This window comes from Vulpes vulpes, chromosome 15 (assembly GCF_048418805.1).
Source record: "Vulpes vulpes isolate BD-2025 chromosome 15, VulVul3, whole genome shotgun sequence".
Taxonomy (NCBI): Eukaryota; Metazoa; Chordata; class Mammalia; order Carnivora; family Canidae; genus Vulpes; species Vulpes vulpes.
In genome coordinates, this window is record NC_132794.1 from 107,311,568 (window position 1) to 107,332,989 (window position 21,422).

General features: G+C 41.0%; 1 protein-coding gene and 1 pseudogene across 2 annotated transcripts in view; one reads left to right on the forward strand and one right to left on the reverse strand.

Moving 5' to 3' along the window:
* The window catches only part of INPP5F (inositol polyphosphate-5-phosphatase F), an 86,346-nt gene that overhangs the window by 62,056 nt on the left and 2,868 nt on the right, over window positions 1–21,422 (forward strand). For both annotated transcript variants that reach the window (XM_072740231.1, XM_072740232.1), the window contains exons 13-19: window positions 585–713; window positions 6,703–6,820; window positions 9,653–9,851; window positions 17,895–17,966; window positions 18,839–18,912; window positions 19,336–19,464; window positions 20,025–20,112. In XM_072740231.1, the coding sequence (XP_072596332.1) occupies window positions 585–713; window positions 6,703–6,820; window positions 9,653–9,851; window positions 17,895–17,966; window positions 18,839–18,912; window positions 19,336–19,464; window positions 20,025–20,112 (809 nt within the window). The remainder of the gene's footprint in view (window positions 1–584; window positions 714–6,702; window positions 6,821–9,652; window positions 9,852–17,894; window positions 17,967–18,838; window positions 18,913–19,335; window positions 19,465–20,024; window positions 20,113–21,422) is intronic.
* LOC140595774 (phosphatase and actin regulator 2 pseudogene) lies at window positions 11,994–12,637 on the reverse strand (annotated as a pseudogene).

The window sequence follows — 21,422 nt, forward strand, 5'->3', positions numbered from 1 at the left end:
GAGACCATGAGTCTGTTCCTTCTAACATTGTACTCAAGCAGCCAGATTTTGAGTGTAAACCGTGGCTCCACAACATATTAGGTGTTGACCCCATGCAAAAAGCTCAACATCTCTAAACTTCTATCTCTTCATCCTTAAAATGGACATAATAAGAGTATTGATTACAGTGGGTTATGAGGAGTAAATGAGATAATTTGTATTAAAAAAGCTCTTTGAACCCCAGCCTCAGCACAGAGTTCACACTTACTGGGCACTTGTTGCTCTGCTACTGCTAATATTATTGTCGTCTCAGTAGGCTTTTTTGATAGTTTCACTTCATAGCCAAATTTAAAGCAAAGACCAAATATGTAATAATTAAAAATTACATCAGAACAGTATAAATATTTCATTCTACTTAATTATGTGTAGCAGTTGATAAGACTATCTCTCAGTTGTGCTTTATTTTGGAAAAGTCTGAAAACACCATTTCTTTTATTTAAGAGTCTGAAAAGGTATGTGAACATGCTTCCTCTTTCCATGGTGTGTATCTTATGTTATGGTTTCCTGATTTATATGTAGCTAATCCACCAATGTGTTAATTTTAGCTGAAAAAACTAGGTGTGATGCCCCCAGAACAGCCACTGCCTGTGAAGTGCAATCGGATCTATCAGATAATGTGGGCCAACAACGGTGACTCCATCAGCAGGCAGTATGCGGGGACCGCTGCTCTGAAGGTGAACGTCAATTGTAGCTGCTGTGGGTCATTCTATGGGACACAGGATGGGGTGTTAAGCCAACTTTATTTTTGAGAGAAAGATATTTGGGCTACAGATGGTAATCTGTGTATTTAACTCCTTTCTGGAATGTTTGGCTCAGGCAGGGGTCACATATTCAGATTCTGCTGGGGCCAGGTAAGGTGGCCACCCATTAGATGAAAGGAGGCCATGGGTACAGACCTAAGGAAGAGCATCTGTCTCTGAAGGGCGCTGTTCTACTGCTTCCATATGGGGACAGAGGCCCAGTGTTGCCAGATCTTCCAGTATTTCAAGGGAGTTTGGAAATTTGGAATTTCATGTGAAATAGTTGGTTTTTAAGATGTTACATAGATAAAAGATGTCTATTGGCAGAATTTGGTTCCTAAGTATGATACTTTGCCTCCTCTGAATTTGAATCCCAACCCTGCCCCTTACTAGCTTTGTGTCTGTCTCTTCATTTGTAAAACAGGATAATCCTAGACACACTTGAAGATTGTCATAGGATTTATATGAGTGAATGCATGTGAGGAATTAGACCATTCCCTGGCACACAGTAAATGCTGAAGAAATGTTTTATTATCTTTTCCTGGTTGTTATGAATAAGTCTTTTGAAGATCCTACAGAGCTAACCTTCACAGAATTTAATTAATTTATTTTTTATTTTAAAAAATTTATTAGTGTGCACGAGAGAGAGTGAGAGAGCACCAGCTGAGGGCTGAAGGGGAGGGGCAGAGGGAAAGGGAGAAGCAGGCACCCCATACAGCAGGGAGCCTGATACGGGGCTCAGTCTCAGGATCCTGGGATCATGACCTGAGCCAAAGACAGATGCTTAACTGACTGAGCCACCCAGGTGCCCCACAGAACTTAATTTAAAATGTGAACTATACTTATTGGTCACCAAGTACCCCTGTGGGCAATATGAAATAAGAAATGGTTGAATTAGTTTAAATTAGTTCTGTTAATTTTCCTTCAAGGTAATAGTTCATCTCAAGATATTTCTTACAAAAAATTGTATCAAGTCTCAACAGGCATAAGATAGTCCATCTTTGGTTGAGTGATAAATATCAAAAAGTTTTTTATTAATTAAGGAAATTAGACTTTAGGAGTCATTGTATAAGTTACTGGTTAAAGAGAAATGAACACCTACATATATAAAGCAAATACTAACAGAATTAAAGGGAGAAATAAATAGCAGTATGATAACAGTAGGGGACTTTAATACCCCCCCCTTTTTTAAGATTTTATTTATTTATTCATGAGAGAGACAGAGGCAGAGACAACAGGCAGAGGGAGAAACAGACCCCATGCAGGGAGCCCAATGCCGGACTCGATCCCAGGTCTCCAGGATCACATCCTAGGCTCAAGGCAGCACTAAACTGCTGAGCCACCCGGGCTGCTCAATACCCCCTTTTCCACAATGGATCATCCAGGCAGAAAATCAATAAGGAAATAGCGAATTTGAATAGGACTGTAGACCAAATGGACCCAGCAGGCATATATAGAACATTTCATCCAGCAAGAGCAGAATACACATTCTTTAGAAGCCCACGTGGGACATTTTCCAGGGAAGATCATAGGTTAGACCACAGAACAAGTATCAACAAGTTCAAAAAGATAGAAATTATATCAGGTATCTTTTCTGACCACAGTGGTATGAAACTAGAAATCAGTGACAGGAAAATTGGAAAATTCATAAATATGTGGTTAATTAAACAACACTCTCCTAGACAATCAATGGGTCAAAGAAGAAATCAAAAAGGGAAATAGAAAAATACCTTGAAACAAATGAAAATGGAAACACAACATACCAAAACTTACCGGATATAGCAAAAGCAGTTCTAAAGGGAAAGTTTAGGGGATGCCTGGATGGCTCAGCTGTTTGGCACCTGCCTTCGGCCCAGGGCATGATCCTGGAGTCCCCGGATCAAGTCCCACATTGGGCTCCCTGCATGGAGCCTGCTTCTCGTTCTGCCTATGTCTCTGCCTCTCTCTTCCTCTGTCTCTTGTGAATAAATAAATAAAATCTTTAAAAAGGGGGGGTGGGTTTAATAGCTATAAATGCCTAAATTAAGAAAAAAGAAAGATCTCAAACAACCTAACTTTACACCTCAAGGAACTAGAAAAAGAAGAAAGTTAGCCCAAAATTACCAGAAGGAAGGAAATAATAAAGATTAGACCAGGGATCCCTGGGTGGCGCAGCGGTTTGGCGCCTGCCTTTGGCCCAGGGCGAGATCCTGGAGACCTGGGATCGAATCCCACATCAGGCTCCTGGTGCATGGAGCCTGCTTCTCCCACTGCCTGTGTCTCTGCCTCTCTCTCTGTATGACTATCATAAATAAATAAAAAAAAAAAAAAAAAAAAAGATTAGACCAGAAATATTTGAAAGAGAGACTAGGGAGAAAAAAAAAACAATAGAAAAGATCAATATAATTAAGAGTTGGTTTTCTGAAGAGATAAACAAAATTGACAGGCCTCAGCTAGACTAATCAAGAAGAAAAAGGACTCAAAATTATAAATAAAAGTGTCATTGCAAATGATATCATAGAAATGCCTAGAATCACAGGTGACTACTCTTTACAATTATATGCCAACAAATTGGACAACTTAGAAGAAAAGGGTAAGTTTCTAGAAACTTACAACCTACCAAGACTGAATTTTGAAGAATTAGAAATCTGAGCCAGTGAGTGAGAAGTAAGGAGATTGAATCAGTAAGCAAAACCTACCAAGAAAGAAAAAGCCCAGGGCTTACATGGTTTCACTGGTGAATTCTATCAAATATTTAAAGAAGGAATAATTCCCTCTCAAATTCCCTCTCAAATTCTTCCAAAAAGTGGAAGGGAAAGGAACATTCTGAAATTCATTTTATGAGGCCATGATACCAAAGACAATTCATTACAAGAAAAGACAATTATAGGCCAAGATCTCTGACCAACATAGATGCAAAAATCCTCAACAAAATGCTAACAAAACAAACTCAACAGCATGTTGAAAGGATCACACATCATGATCAAGTGGAATTTATCCCTGGGATACAAGGATGGTTCAACATGCTTAAATCAATAAATGTGACATGCCACATTAATAGAGTGGAAGGTAAAAGTCATATAATCATTTTAGTAGATGCAGAAAAAGCATATGACAAAGTTCAACATCCTTTCATGAGAAAAACTCTAAACAAATGTGGCATAGAAGAAAATGTACTTCAACATAGTGAAGGCCATATATGACAAATCCACAGATAACATCATATTCAGTGGTGAAAAGCTAAACGCTTTCCCTTTAAGATCAGGAACAAGACAAGGGTGCCCACTTACCACTCCTATTCATGATAGTAATTTAATTCTAACCAGCACAAGCAGGCAAGAGAAAGAAAGAAAAAGCATCCAAATTAGAAAGGAAGAAGTAAAATTATCTGCAGATGACATAATCTTATCCTTAAAAAAAATCCTAAAGACTCCACCAGAAAATTGTTAGAACAAGTTAATTCAGTAAAGTTGCAGGATACAAAACCAGCATACGAAAATCAGTTGCATTTCTATATACTAACAACAAACTATCTGAAAAAGAAATAAAACAATTCTATTGACACTTGTATCAAAAACAATAAAAATATTTGGAATAAATTTAACTAAAAAGGCAAGAGATGTGTGCACTGAAGATTATAAGACAGTGATGAAAGGAAGACACAAATGGAAAGATATCCTGTGTTCATAGATCAGAAAAATTAATATTGTTAAAACTTTTATAATACCCAAAGCCGTCTATAGATTAAATGCAATCCCTATGAAAATTCCAATAGCATTTTTCACAGAAATAGAAAAAGAGATCCTAAAATTCATATGAGCCTACAGACCCCTTAATAGCCAAAGCAATCCTGAGAAAGAAGAACAAAGCTAAAGGCATCACTTGCCCTGACTTCAAACTTTGTTACAAAGCTATAGTAATCAAAACAATATGATACTGGCATAAATCCAGACTCATAGACCAACAGAATAGAACTGAGAGCTCAGAAATAAACCCACGCATATACAGTGAACTAATATTTGACAAGGGAACTAAAAATACTCAATAGGGGGAAGATAGGCTCTTCAAGTAAATGGTGCTGGGAAAACCAGATACAATGTGAAAGAATTAAGTTGGGCCGTCATGTCACAAAAATTAACTTGAAATGTATTAAAGATTTAAATGTAAGACCTGAGGCTTTACAGTTTGATCCTACAAGAAAACATGGGATAAAGCTCTGAGGCATTGATCTCAGCAGTAATTTTTTTTTTTTGGATGTGACACCAAAAGCATAAATGAGAAGAGTAAAAATAAACAAGTGGGACTACATTAAACTACAAAGCTTTAGCACAACAAAAGAAACAATTAACAGAATAAAAAAACTACCTATGGAATGGGAGACACTATTTGCAAAACCTGATAAGGGGCTAGTATCCAAAATATAATAGTTACTCCATAGCTCAATAACAAAAAACGAAAATAATCTGCCTAGGAAAATGGGCAAAGGACCTGAACATTTTTCCAAATAAGACATACAAATGACCTGTAGACACATGAAAAGATGCTCAACATCAATAATTATCAGAGAAATGCCCATCAAAACTACAGTAAATAACCACCTCATACTAATTAGAATTGCTGTTACCAAAGACAAGATAACAAGTATTGACAAGAATGTGGAGAAATGTACATTGTTTGTAGGAATGTAAATTGACACAGCCATCATGGAAAACAGCATGGAAGGTCCTTAAATTAAAAATAGAACAGGGAGCACCTGGATGGCTCAATTGGTTAAGCATCAGACTGGTGGTTTTAGCACAGGTCATTTTACACTACTTCATAGGTGGTGGGATTGAGCCCAACATCAGGCTCTGTGCTCAGGGCAGAGTCTGCTTGAGATTCTCTCCCTCTGCCCCTCCCCCAACTCATATGCTCTCTTTTTTTTCTCTCTCTAAAATAAACTTAAGAACGTTATTAAAAAAATCGAATGGCCATATGATCCAACAATCTTATTTATGGGTATATATTGAAATGAAATCAGTATCTCAAAGAAATAGCTGCACTCCCATGTTTGTTGCAGCATTATTTTCAATAGCCAAGACCTAAAAACAACCAACCTGTGTCCAATGGTGGATAAATGTTGAGTGAGGGAGTAACTGGAGTGTGTGTGTGTGTGTGTGTGTGTGTGTGTGTGTGTGTGTGTGATGGAATATTCAGCCGTAAAAAAGAAGCAAATGCTGCCTTTGAAAACATGTGGATGAACCTTGAGGGCATTGTGTTAAGTGAACTAAGCCAGAGAAAGACAAATACCGCACGATCTCACTTATTTATAGAATCTAAAAATGTCACATCAACTCTTAGAAATAAGAGTTGACTGGTGCTTGCCAGGGGATGGGGGAAATGGAGAGATGTTGGTCAAAGGGTACAAACTTCCAGTTAAGTCACTGTCGTCTAGGGACTTGCTCTGACACCTCCGTTGTGAAAAGCAAGAGTAACAAAACAATGTAAATCTTCATTGGATCATTCTACAGCGATTGTAATGGGCAGTAAGGTACGGAAATTGCTCTTCTTTCTCCATATTCACACACATCCACATGCACTGGCTAAATCCCATTGTAATAAACTCTAGGGAACTGTCCACACTTTCCCACATTGGAAATTTGTGATTTTTGAGGCTTGAAAATCTTCTTGTATGCTATATAATAAGTTTTGACCTGTAGATCCTAGAAATTCGATAGATTGCCAAGAATGGATTTACATCTAACTGTGAAGACTTGATGACACAAATAGTATTTTAATTATTTGATGTGCTTGGGTCACATCCAGATACTAGTAGATATTTTAACTACATTATTTAGAAATTATAAAAGCCTATAGAATTTTGGTCTTGTATTGAAAGCCCACATTGACTTTGGGAGCATTCTTGTGTTTGAATCAGTTGTCAAAATGACTTTTTCCTTAACAGGGTGACTTTACAAGGACAGGAGAAAGGAAGTTAGCAGGAGTTATGAAAGATGGGGTTAACTCGGCAAATAGATATTACCTGAATCGATTTAAGGATGCTTATAGGCAAGCTGTTATAGGTAAGGAACATAAATGCCTTTTTTTTTTTAATTTGTTATTCCTCTGTGACTAGTGTTTTACAGAAATCAACTTCATTAACATAGTTCATGTTTTATAATATACTTGTGTTTCTATATTCAGCATCTTACCCAAGAAATCAAATTCAAATTTTTACAAGACTAGAATTTGATGAATTTTTTAGGCTGAAGCAACAAAAGCAATTACTCATTTCCATACGTATTTGTCAGTTTGTTGTTCATGTAACAGAAGGCAGGGGTGAGGCTCCTGGAATATGGGAATAAGGTCTCCTAAAAACCTCATCAGCTTAAAACTCCACGTTCTATTTGATTTTCCATTACTTGAGGCTGGGAGATGTAATGGGAGGTCTTTTTCCCCCCCATATGACATTTATCATATGTTCTTGCTGTGAATAACACACCATCCTTTCCTATAAGAGTGAATGAATGGTATGCCTGGGTAGCTCAGTGCTTTAGAGCCTGCCTTTGGCCCAGGATGTGATACTGGAGTCCCGGGATCAAGGCTCCCTGCGTAGAGCCTACTTCTCTCTCAGCCTGTGTCTCTGCCTCTCTCTCTGTGTCTCTCATAAATAAATAAATAAAATCTTTTTTTTAAAAAAGTGAATGAATATAATATTAGGGTATCAGATTTAGGGATTATCCTAACCAATTCTTATCATTATTTGGAAGAGGAAATGAGGGTAGATTGCCCAGTGGAATTCATATGTTGACAATTTTTAAAATTTAATTTACATGAAAGTATTACCTCATAGGATTAAAGTGAATGCAGAGCATTCTAGATTAGAACCAAAGTTGCTTGTCCTGCAGTCTCTGAGAATATTTTTTAAATCCTATTTTTAAATCTGATTATTTGTCATACATGAATTGGTAGGGCCTATTTATTGTATCAGAAGTATTCTTCGCAGGATTCTTCTGAGCCTTCTATCACTCCAGCCTAGCCCTAACCCCCGAACTTGGGGGTTGCTGGCCACCCATGGGCATTATTCCCCTAAATCCATTAGAAGTCCCACTGCTTAACACCTCTGTTCTCCTGGCCTCTGGAGTCTCCATTACCTGAGCTCACCATAGCCTCATAGAAGGAAATCGCAAACATATACTCCAAGCCCTGTTCATTACAATTTCCCTAGGAGTATATTTTACACTACTTCAAGCCTCTGAATATTATGAAACATCTTTCACAGTTTCTGACGGAGTCTACAGCTCCACTTTCTTTATAGCTACCGGGTTCCACGGACTACATGTAATTATTGGCTCTACATTCCTTATTGTCTGCTTTCTCTGACAATTATATTATCACTTCACATCAAACCATCACTTTGGATTTGAGGCCGCCGCATGGTATTGGCACTTTGTCGACGTAGTCTGACTATTCTTGTATGTCTCTATTTACTGATGAGGATCTTACTTCTTTAGTATAATTAGTACAATTGACTTCCAATCAGTTTCAGATTGATTCTGAAAAGAAGTAATAAACATAATATTAACTCTAATAATCAATGTATCCTTAGCATCCCTACTTGTAATAATTGCATTCTGACTCCCTCAACTAAATATCTACACAGACAAGGCAAGTCCTTATGAGTGTGGCTTTGACCCTATGGGGTCTGCACGCTTACCCTTTTCCATAGTTTTTCCTAGTCGCCATCACATTCTTACTTTTCGATCTAGAAATTGCACTACTCCTTCCACTCCCCTGAGCATCACAAACTAACAAACTAACAACAATACTCATTATAGCACTCCTACTAATCTCTTTATTAGCCGCAAGCCTAGCTTATGAATGAACCAAAAAAGGATTGGAATGAACCGAATATGATAATTAGTTTAAACTAAAACAAACGATTTCGACTCATTAAATTATGATTTAGCTCATAATTATCATATGTCCATAGTATACATTAACATCTTCCTGGCATTTATCCTCTCTTTAATGGGCATACTTATCTACCGATCCCACCTAATATCATTCCTACCTAAACAGGCCAGTTAGGAATTTGAGAAGCCTGGTGTAAAGAGGTTTGGTTTTTTCCATAGGTAGTTTGTATGTTGACTTCAAAACTGGGTTTTAGCAGTTTAATCAAGGAAAAGTAAGATACCTTTCCTCCACGGCTTGATCGAGTAGCTCAGTTATGTCATTGAGAACCCAGACTCTGTCCCTCTCTCAATCCACCCATCCATAGCATCAGCTTCACACGAATCTTGAAGCTGGATTTCTTCAAAGATGAGAGAGAGAGAGAGAGAGAGAGAGAGAGAGAGAGAGAGAGAGAAACCAGTAGCAGCCTAGGTTTACCGCTTCCCCTTCTAAGGCCAGCAGTCGGCACCTGTGTCCCAGAAGTCTCCAGTCTCACTGTCCTGACCGTCTGTGGGGAATGGATTATATAGCTTTGTGAACCTTAAGCTACATGCTACAGCAGGAAGAAGTGAGCTTGTCTCTTCAGATCCTATGCTCCTTTTAAAATTGGCTCGTCTTTTTATTACTGAGTTGTAGGCATTCTTGATATATTCTGGATACAAGTCCCTGTCAGATGATTTGTAAATACTCTCACCCATTCTGTGGGTTGTCTTTTCACGTTCATGATCTTGCCCTTTGAGACACAACAGTTCTTAATTGTGATGATATCCACTGTGTCTATTTTTGTTGTTTTTGTTGCACGTGATTTTAGAGTCATATCTCAAATATCCTATCAGCCTGATCCGAGATCACCAAGATTCATGCCTATGTTTTCTTAAGAGTTTTATTGTTTCAGGGCTTTTGTTTTTAAAAATGTATTAGCAAATTAAGATGATGATAGATATTAACACTTTCTACTCTAGATTTGATGCAAGGCATTCCAGTGACAGAAGATCTTTATTCCATATTTACCAAGGAGAAAGAGCATGAAGCTTTGCATAAGGAGAATCAGAGAAGCCACCAGGAACTAATTAGCCAGCTGTTACAGAGTTATATGAAGTTATTGCTGCCTGATGATGAAAAATTCCATGGGGGCTGGGCCCTCATTGACTGTGACCCCAGGTAAGTTGGAGTGATATCCTGGTAACTAATGTGCTTAAATTTCTGACGTTGTCATCATAATTAGTACTATCATCCACAAGCTATGGGCATGGATGCATGATGCATGGCAGTTTTCAAACATAGGACTGGTCACTAAGACAAACTGACTGAGACACTCACCTTGGGTGCAAAATTAAGGGGGCATTAAAAAAAAACTCAGTAATGAAGAGAAAGATTTTATAGCAATATTTGATTTTTTAAAAACCCAGATTGTAGAACACAGGACACAGTTGGGCCTCTCCTTTTACCCCCAAATCTAGGTTTATTGTTTTGATGCACATAACAGTGCAGCAAGAAGTGCAGTGATGCTAACTAATTACCTTGATTGGTTGTAAAGTATCCTGGCCTTTCACCAAATAAATAGGCCAATTAATGCTCAACATTTTTAAAACAAAAACCAAAAACCAGTTTCAAGCCATTTTTCAAAATGAATGGCAGGATCTAAATTTATTCACCAGATTGAATGTTTGCTTTTAGGCTGAGATCTAACATTATAATCTTTGGTATTATGAATCAGTAACATTGCAGAAAATTCTAGACCAAGCTCTGAGGATAAAATGGCTCTATTTAGATTTTATCTTCTACTATATTTCATCTGTTTTTAATAAAAGGGACATAAAACAAGCTTGAAAGAACAATTGAATGCAAGATAATACTTATATATTAAAATAAAAAATAATATTGACTGTAGGTTCATTGGGCAATCTTCCATGACTTTAATTTCATGGATTACTTCACTTCAATAATCAATACCTTATGTATGGATGCAATTTTCAGACTCTTAAAATAAGAGCTGAGATTTTCCTCACAAATTAGCAGAAAAATTCTATGCTCCTTTGAGCCATTTGGTAGAAATTTTTCGTTCATGTACCTTGATTTTTTATAGCAGCAGTTCAGCTCAATGCAGCACCCCCCAAAAGGTCATACTTTTAATTCCCATTCAGAAATAACTGCATGTAGCACTCCTGTGTTTTGCTTGAGTTTTAACTTGAGATTTTTTTTTTAAAGATTTATTTATTTATCAGAGAGAGAGAGAGAGGCAGAGACACAGGAGGAGGGAGAAGCAGGCTCCATGCCGGGAGCCTGACGTGGGACTCGATCCCGGAACTCCAGGATCATGCCCTGGGCCAAAGGCAGGCGCTAAACCGCTGAGCCATCCAGGGATCCCCTAACTTGAGATTTTTAAAGGTGTCGAGATTGCCAATATCATCTTCCTTAGATCAAGTACCTTTATTTCTTCTTTGGAGATGATTGACATAAGGAAAGACCAAAAGGTTTATTTCAAAAGCTGACTACCATTTTGTAAGGTCATATTGCACCTGATTTGATTTCCAGTCCTGTAATTCTCACATCAAGTTGTGTGCTGGATGAGGAGTTTAAAACTATGTAAAGTGTGTTTACTTTGCTATTTAAAGCTTGCTACAGAACTGAGATAAGCCCTCCTGTTAGAATCAGTAGAAGTCTCTTGCATTTAAGAAAATCATGTATCAAAACACCCTGACTTCTTTCTGGCATCTGGGCTCACTGGGACAGCTGCTGTATTGTACCAGTGCAGCTCTGTACCGACATAGTGCTCAAACCAGACCAGTCTCCTCTCCTACTATCAGGTCTTTAAGAAAACTTGTTGGATGGTTAGATTCCCAAATCCATACTTCCCCTATGCCAGATTCCTACTCCAGTTTTCTTTTTTCTTCATTCATATGGTGAACTACTTCTGTTTTGTTCTGATTTTTTTTTGACTCCCACCCCTCTCCAGTGCCCAGCAATCGAACTCATTTTTCTTTAATCGTGCACTATACAATTTGGCTTTCTGATAACCGGGAGCCAGTGATTGTGTTCTGCTCATCCTCTTTGGTAAAGCTCCTGATGAAGAATATGGAGACACATGCTAGACAGCAAGTGTCACTGCATCCTTCCTTTTGCTCGTTGGCCTCATTTGGGTTATACAGGTGAGGAGAACTTTCCAAAAAAAAGCAGAGCCCTCTCTTCCTTCACCACAATATAAGCTTTTACATTCCAGTACATTATCACATTTTTAGCAAGTGGGGATACCCCCACCGATCACCAGTGGCTGTTTCCAAGCAGTCTCACATTTCATGATGGCTAGTGAAACCTTTCTGTGCTTTTAAGTTCATTTAATTCTGCATTTCCTGCTGGCTTGCCTGTAGGTCTCACCCTGGCCCAGGGCTTATGTGCCTAATGGTCATAGGGGAGTTAGTGACCTCTACATATTCCTTAAATTCCCAAACCCTTCATGCTCCCAGTTCTGCTGCTGTGGGTCTGAGCCCGAGCTTTCTGCTGAGTCTGCCTTGTTAATTCCATGTGTACGTTGTGGTCTACTTCTTCATTCCTTTGTTTTAGGATATCTCTTTGCTCGAATTCTTCAGCTGTGGGCCTGTGGCTCAGTCTCCTAATTTCCAACTTGTTCCTGGATTCCCTGCCTCTCTTCTTCACATGTCACCATTGCAAGATGTTTTGTCTTCTAATTCTTTCTTAGATGGTCTATTGCTAAGTTCTATTGTGAGAGTCTCTTTGTTTCTGTTACCTGCCAGAGCATATTCACCACCAATATCCTCATCCTCCTCTTCTTCCTCATGCTCGTTGGTGGACAGAAGAGGCCCCATCAGTGTCAGAGTCTTGGACCTGGGAGTATATTTTGACCTTTGTCCTATGGGACACTGAGAGATTCTGAAGATTGTCCCATCAACTTAGATCTCATTAGCTGAGATGCTGTCTTCCCTGTCTTATTGGTGCTAACACACAGGCCGTGCCTGATGGAGAGTGGTTCTTTGTGTTGCCTCTTTAGTACAGACACTTACCTGGGTCTAAGGAGAAATAAGCAGAGGCTTCGTTGCTAACCAGGACAGCGGGAGTGTCTGAGGAAGTGATGTATTGATTCTCAAGAGGAGGACTGGGTTGAGGGTGAGTTGAGGGGGGTGGGCACAGACTTGTGCCTATGGTCTGCTCCTGGGTGACAGGGACAGACTGCTCAGGTTTGATACTTTCCACTCTGGTCTCAGAAGGATCTCCTCTAATACTGACGATACCAGAAGTGGTTGCATGTGACATTGAGGTGTTTTCTGCTTTTTAGGGTTTTTTATTGCCTTTTGTGTTTCTCATTATTACTGTATTTCTAGAAACTGCCTTCTTTGAAGCTGTGGGACAAGATGATGTGGAGGGAGTAGAAAATGAAGCAAATGCTTTGGAGTCGGTGACTTTGAAAGCCATGTTTTGGCTTGTTGGCTTGGATAGAAGGCTGGGACCTACCTATCAAGAGTCTTGGTATCTTTGTGGTAATGGGAAACACTTTGCCATGCTGAGGCTGACCCCAGTGTTTGGGAGGCATATGTGGTTTGGAGCCTTACATTTGGGCTCTGGAGGAGCTGGAGCAGGAGCCAGCAGTGTTTCAGAGCAGTCTTGTCTTCTCTGCCTTTCATTCCAGAGTAGATGCTTTTTCAGATACAGAATTATTATCATCTTCAGATACACTACATTTTCCTCTCAGGTGGATTATTCTCTGATGGGTATCATGTGTCCGTTTGAATTTCCAACGTTAACTGTGTGTCTGCATCTTGATTACAGAGTTCTTCAAGAACCCTCTACTTTCTTTTGTGGTTGACATCCTTTATAATACTGCTAAAATTTCTTTAAATTTGCCACTGGTATTTTTCTTCATTTGTAAAGCTTAAAGATTTTCCAGATGGTGAACAGTTTTCCCTTGAAGGGAGATGTTTGGAAACTGGCTCTTTGGCTGAGTTGCTATAGAAGCTTTGTACAGTCTATCAACTGAGCCAGAGCAGTGGACCCAGAGCAGGCGCCCCTGATGGAGGACAGGGAGAGGTAGCTTTGGGAATGAATGTACCAACTTAGGTCCTGAGAGAGCCAGCCAATCAGCCGTGGACTTGGGGGTCTTCAGCAGTTGGTACCTGCCTGCCTCAGCTGTTTGCTCCTGGGTTGTGTGTATATGTTTTTAAAAGCTTCTATTAAGATATAATTCATATACCATAGAATCCATCAACTTAAAGCATATGATTCAATAGCTTTTATTATATTCATAGACTTATGCAGCTATTACCATGGTGAATTTTAGAACATTTTCATTATTCCAGAAGAAAGCCCTGTACCTTCTAGCAATCACTATTCTATCACTCTGCCCAGACAACCACTGATCTACTTTTTTGTCTCTGTAGATGTCCCTGTCCTGGACATTTTGTATAAATGTAATCATATAATATGTGACCTTCTGTGACTGGTTTCATCCACTTAGCATCATGTTTTCATGGTTGGTGCATGCTGTGGCATATGTCAGAACTCCATTCCTTTTATAGCCTAGTGGTATTCTGTCCTATGGATATAGCATATTTTATTTTCCTCCGTGGATGGGCATTTAGGTTGTTTCTACCTATTGGCTACTGTAAATAGTAATACTCTGAATAATCACGTCCAAGTTTTGAACACCAGTTTTTATTTGGGGTACATACCTAGGAGTGGAAATTGCTGGATCATGTGTAATTCTGTGCTTAACGTTTGAGAAACCATCAAGCTGTTTTCCACAGTGACTGCACCATTTGACATTCTTACCAGCAGCATAGGAGGGTTCTAATTTTTCAGCCTCCTCAACTAATATTTGCTTTTGCTTTCTCATTTTTTGTTTTGTTTTTGTTGTACTTCACCTAAGGGGTGTGAAGTGGTATCTCACTGTCGTTTTGATTTGCATTTCCCTACTGACAAAGGATAGTAAGGATTTTTTCGTGTGCCTATTGGCCTTTTGTATATCTTCGAGAGAACACAGTCTATTGAAATCCTTTGCCCATTTTAAAAACTGGGTTTTGTGTCTTTTTGTTGTCCAGTTGAGCTACATGTTTTGGTAAATAAACTTTTACAGGGACCAAGGCTAGGGTTAGCGTGAGGCAAGTGTGCAGGGTTGTACAGGTGCAGGGTCGGATCCTGTCTTTATTTAAAACGTTAGTGTTCTGTTCATTATGATATTCTGGCATCAATTTTGATTTTTTAAAACACCGCACTAAAAATTATCTTGATGGTTGGGTGTTTTTTGACGTCCCCGTAAATTTTACGCCAGAGACTTGCCGCACTGCAGTCCCAGCCGCTTAACTCTGGCGGAAAACCAGTTGCGGCCGCAGTTGACCAGCACGCAGCCCCGCCGCAGCAGCAGTGGCCCGCTCCCTGCGCCTCCCTCCGCGACCCGAGCGGCGCTGGCCCCGCACTGTCCGCGCGCTGCGTGCCGGCCTCGTCTGTTGCAGCCCCAGCTCGGCGTGGACCGTCCGTGGCCAGCCCCCGGCGCGGAGGCCCCCGCGGTCCGCGGCCCCCAGGCCCTCCCCCCTCCCCGGCCCCGCGGCCACCGAAACACTGGGCCCCGAACGACAGGGGCCGGGGGCTCGCGGGTCGCAGGACGAGCCTGCGAAGTGGGACACCAGGCACACGGCTCAGCTGCCCTCGGGACGTCCGCCGGCCCGTCCTTGGTTTTGTCCAAGCCTCCTGAACCCGCTAGTTCCACCCCGAGTAGATGTGACCCCTTCACCCGTCAGCGGAGCAGCCGCGCTGTTGGGCATGAGCATAGGGACGGACGCTCGCGGCGCCTGCGGCAGCCCGCGTCCCCCGAGCGGCGGGGACAGCGTCTCCCCGCGGCGTGGGCGAGGTCTGGCGGGGGTCCGGCCGGCCGTGGGTCTGGGCACGGCGGGCCCCTCAGCCCCCTCAGCCCCCTCTGCCGCCTCCCCTCGGCAGGCGCGAGCTGGCTGCCAGGCGGGGGCAGGCTGGCGCGGGCAGGCTGGCGCGGGCGGACGCGCATGCGCACTGGGCGCGTGCCGCGGCAGCGGGGGCGGCCGGAAGCGAGCGGCGTCTCGGGGCGGGGCTTGGCGCTGCAGTTGCCGCAGTTGCCGCAGTCTCCGCAGTCGCTGCAGGCGCGAGCTTGTGTGCAGGCGGCTCTGACTGAGCTTCGACTTCTCGACGGACGGACAGGCGGACCGACTGACGGACACCATGCCGCGCTCCCACCGGCCTCCCCCGACCGCCCAGCGGCCCGCCAACGCCACCGGCAACGCCGCCGGCAACGCGGCCGAGCCTAAGCCCGAAGGCGGCAGCCTGGCCACGACTTTCAAGATTTTTCTCCTTTTTGCAGGACTCATGGTTAAAGTTCCTGTGGGCTTGTATTTTTCCTGCAAATTGCTCCTTTTCCAGAGTCTCCTGTTAATGTCTCCTGACGACAGTGGCTTTTACGCGACCATTGTCGCGGTGGTGGGGCTGCATGTGGTGCTGGCGGTGTTCGTGTTCATCGTGTGGAAGGAGGGCATGCCTGACTGGCAGGAGAACAAGAACGAGTAGAGCCGCGCGGGCTGCGGGCGCGGGGCGCGGGGGGCGGGGGAGGACGCGGGGGGGGCTTTCTTTTCTCGTCCGTGTTGACCATCGTGTCTGTTGTGCGCTTCGGGGAGGGTGGGGGGGAGGGACACTACTTACTGCGGCGGAGGCTCCAGTAAAACCGCGGGGTGGGGGGTGGGGGTACCTTTTTCCTGACCGCCTGTCACGTGCCCAGTGCTTTTCGTTAAAGACATAATGTTTGTGACTGAGGATCCTGTCGGACTGGTGTAAATATCACTGCCCCAATCGGAAGCTGCGACGAGGCAGCGCTGACTTGTAGAAGTAGACTTTGTTTCTTGTGAAAATCTGTGTGGTGACGTAATTGCGGTGGCTCGGCGGGAGCGCCAGTGGCGGCAGCGCCTGTAAGTACCTCTGCGGGCGGGCGGGGGCGGCGGGGTCCGGGGCGCGCGGCCTGGCCCGGGACCGCGGGCTCGGGCGCAGGGGGCGGGCGGCCGGGGGCGGGCCCGGCGTCTTATTCGTCGTATTTTTTGGTGTATTATTTGACGTGAACATGGAGGGGAATTTGTTAGGTTAGGTTAAGGCCGTCCGAGGTTCGCCGCGACAAGGGCCGCTGATGTAAATTACTGCGGGTTCGGGTTGTGGTTCTTTTTCGCCGCAGTACGCGTTAAACAGTGACCTCATTCTGACGCAGTTGACGGACGTGACTTCCATCGACAAATGGTTTTTTTCCCTCCCGTTTTCCATTGGTTTTTCAGTAGCATTTTGGTAAATCGTGGCAAGTAGATATGAGATTCTAAGCGAGCAATACCCACTCGTACAGTGGAAGTTTGAGACCAGTGTTAGAACGTACACTGATTTCCGCCTTGTGATTGGAAGTTAATGTTGTTATAATACATACTAAAAGTGTTGAGTTCACATCTTGCCCTCCTTTATCTTTTGGTTATTTGTAGATTTTATACATGGACCACTTTTTTATTAATCTTAAAAAATACAGATTTTGCTGTAGGTTTAACGGGTTCATCAACATTCATCTGGTTTCTGACCCTTACTTTGATATGTGATTTGAGAATGGAGGGAAATTACAGCAAAATGGACTTAGAATAAGGAAATGTTTATTCGTTCTTTAAAAGCCAGGTAAATTATTCTGGAGTAAGAAATACAGTGGCTTGGGTTTGGTCCCATTTTTGCACCTCAGTGTTCTGTTTATTTTTGTGTGTGTTTTTTTCCCCAAAAGATGCATTCTGTATGTGTGTAAAAATACCCTTAATGTGCAGTGTCCTTTTTATGGTTAGGCTCTGTGAGATAATCTAGACATTTTCTCCCTTCTGAGCGTGAAGGTTTTCCTTCTTCCCCAACCCCTTCCCCCCCCCCCCCCAAATTCTTATTTCCCTCTATCCTCCCACCTCCTTGGCCACAGCTCTCTGAGAAGGGACCTCTCCTCAGCTACAATCCTTTCCTGAGGACTAATCTCCCCCCTTCTCAAATTGGGTTCCTTTTTTCCCCCCTCCGAATGAATAGATTATTTACATTTAACCTAAAAAATAGGACTCATCGACTGATTTCCCCACACACACAACCAATCTTTTATTTTAAATTGTTCTGCTATAGAAATAATCTTGGTGAAAATGCAGATGAAAATGAAAATATTTAATTTCCTCTATGTCTGTTTAGCCTCATTGATGCTACTCACAGAGATGTGGATGTGCTGTTACTGCTTTCTAACTCTGCCTACTACGTGGCCTAGTAAGTTGCTTATTGATTTAAAGCTTTTAATTGTTCTAGTACATTTCCTAGAGTTCATGACAAAAAAAATTTTAAGAATCTGTTTTGTTACATATTTTAAGAATTTGATTGAACTTTACCTTATATAACTTATATCACTTTTTCCTCATCAATTTGAAAATGCAATTTTAGAATTAGTGTTTTTATAGTGTTCTTTTAGCATTTAGTATTATTTTCTGTTTTCCATGTTTTGTTGTACTCCACATTCATTATTGACTATATATTATTATACAGTATACATTTCCCCACTGTTTAGCACTGATGCTTCCATTTTATTGCTATTAGGAATGATACAGTTGTCTTTGCACCAGTAATTGTATACACGCACACACATGCTTCTCTTTTAAGAGTATGATGAATTGTAATACTTCTATGGTTTATTGCCAGATCTCCAGAAAGACTAACAAGGCCACTAGCAAATAAGTACTTCCCATTAGCCTTACCAGAATCAATTTTTTTTTTCTCTAAGTCATAGGCCCAGATACCCATTGGCATTAATCATATGGATTTTTTTATTCTTGATTCTGGATAGCAGATCTGTGTTATTCATAAACACATACCTTTAGTATACATATGTGTGTTTGCCTTTTTAGGTTAAGTTTTAGGTTTGTTGGTTTTGTTTTGTAAGTTTTTTATGAAACAAATTATATTTTGTAATTGATTTTAGTGTAAGATCCATAAGCTGATTCTCATCTAGTTTTTAAAACGTTTAACTCTTTACCCCAGAGTGGGAAGGTTTAACTGCATAGAAGTTGCTACTAATATATCTCAGCTGCCAAGCCAAATGTGCTTTTGATTTTAATCCTATTTTTACTCCCTTTCCCTTTATCCAGTTATGATGATGAAGTTGATAAAGTAAACCAGTATCAACGACTAAGTCTAGAAGACCTGGAAAAAATAGAAATAGGTAAATTTTAACACACTAACCAAGTCCTAGAAAGCAAATACTGTTCTTCTAAGATTGGGTCACATTGTTTGAACAAACAGTACAATTTATTAGAACCAGAAAGGGATATTGATATTTCAAGTAGTCGATTTCTTAGGACTTTCTTCTATTCTTTAGAGATTAGTGATGGATGTGGTCTAATAACTGTTTATTACTTACCTTATGAAATTAACCCAAGGATCAAGAAAGTTTAAATATTTGAGACTGAAGAGTTATTTAACCTCATCAAATCAAATCATCACACTAAGCTTATATTTTGTGTACTCTCATGTAGAAGAGATAAAATCTGTTAAGTAACTGATGAGTAATTGTTGGTATTTTAAAGATACAGAAAAAAGTAAATTTTATGTGAGATATTTTAACCATATTCATTTGTGTTTTTAGGTCCTGAACCCACTCTTTTTGGTAAGCCGAAGTTCTCCTGCATGCGGTTGCACTACAGATATAAAGAAGCAAGTGGCTATTTCCACACACTGAGAGCTGTAATGCGCAATCCAGAAGAGGACGGGAAAGGTAATGAAGAGATGACAGTATTCAGTGGTAACTTTTGATCTGCTCTTTTAAGTCCAAGTGGAAGTGGGGACAGTATATACCGTTATAAATGGAACTTAGCTTTGTGCTTTGTAACCTTGAAATAGCCACTTTGTCCCCACAAAGCAGGGAAATTATTTGAACTTTATTTGAATGTAGGTTGGGGCAAAGGTGTCTGTAATGGGAAATTTTGTTGGGTTTGGCCATACTTGAGTGCCAGGGCTTTATCCTACCACATATGCCTCCCATGGACAGTAGTCAGGGAACTCATTCACAGCTGTTGTCGTAGCATCTAAAATGGTTAGGACAAATGAGAATAAACTTTTACTTCCAATTGATTTGGTTCATTTGCCCTTTATTAACTCTTCTGTTAAAATTTGTTTCAGAACATAATGAACAAGAAGCAGTTTTCTATAAATTGTAGCAAGTAAACTTGTATTTGAATAAGACCACAAATTTCATTTAGGGTTCTGAATTACAAGTACTATTTTTTTTTAGTATGTTTCTGGGGAAACTGGCAAGCAGTTGTATTTGGGTTTCAGATACCCTTCAGTGCATCGCAGAGATGCTACAGATAACCAAGCAAGCCATGGGATTAGATGTACCTATAATTGAGAAAAAACTTGAGAGGTAAGTGTACTACTTCAGTTTTCTTAAGAATAAAGATATTATTATCCAGAGTCGTCTTTAAAAGTATTTGCAAATGAGAAGTCAAATTTGGGTAATGTATTGGTATTTAAACTGGGAAATATCAGATTTCTGTGGGTCAAAAAGTAAGACTCTTAAAAACTAAGAAATACATTAGTTGTCACCATAATTTAAACAACTTTGAAACATTCAAGCTCTGATTTTCTCTCTAAACACCAGTGGGTTCTGAATTTGGGAAAAGAATGCCTGTGAAGAGATTATTTCACATTAAAATTTGACTTCCCATCTGATTGTGTTTCATGGTCCACATTCAACTAGAGGAGAGCCATTTGGTCAGCCAGAGAAAAATTGTTCAGTCTTGTGTTAGTAGAGTTGTTTCAGCAGCGCTTTAGCATCCTAATTTTTATGAAATTTCATGACCAGCAAGTCAAACATACATACTGAGACGTGTGGCAAATAGCAGTCACTTTTTCTTGTATTTATAGCTGTTGTGAGGGATGCCACCTGAGAAAATCGTAGGTAAGCCACACGAAAACAAAAAGAAACAACCCCCCCCCCCCCCAACCTCAATGGTTGAACCTTGAATTCAACCAAGTTGGAATCTGTGCAGTTTGAGTTAAGATGCTATAGACTCCCATTTACAGTCGGTGCTGGCTTTGTTGGTTGTCGAGGTGGTCCATGTGGTAGACCCGCCCCGAATGGTAGCCACTTGCCCCTGTAGAGGTCCCCTCTTCCCCTGTTCAGGCTCAGTTTACCTGTGGTCAGCCGTGGTCCGGGAACAGGTGATTCTCCTCCTGACACATTGTCAGGCCATAGCCTGATGCTCACAGTGGCCACGTCATTTACTTCATCTCAGTGTGTAGGTATTTTATCCTCTCAAATCCTCACCAGAAGGAGTGAGTACAGTACAGTAATAAGATATTTAGAGAGGACATTCATATAACTTATGACAGTATTGTAATTCTATTAATCTCTTACTCTGCCTGGTTTATGAACCTTATCACAGGTTACATATGTATAGGGAAAAACGTAAGACATACAGGGTTTGATTCTACCTGTGGTTTTAGACATCCACCGGGGTCTTGGAATGTAACCCTGTAGATAAGGAGGAAACTGCTGTGGTTTGAATTTTGGGTGTGGTTTTGGTTTTTTTTTTCTCAGAATAATGCACAAAAATGTAGGTTGAGACAGCCATTGAGAGGCTTCTCTCCTTTCCCTTTCCTTCCTCTACTGCTCCCCCTTCTCTGAACACCAGAGAGAACCCTGTTGAAGGAAACATGCAATAGTAATGA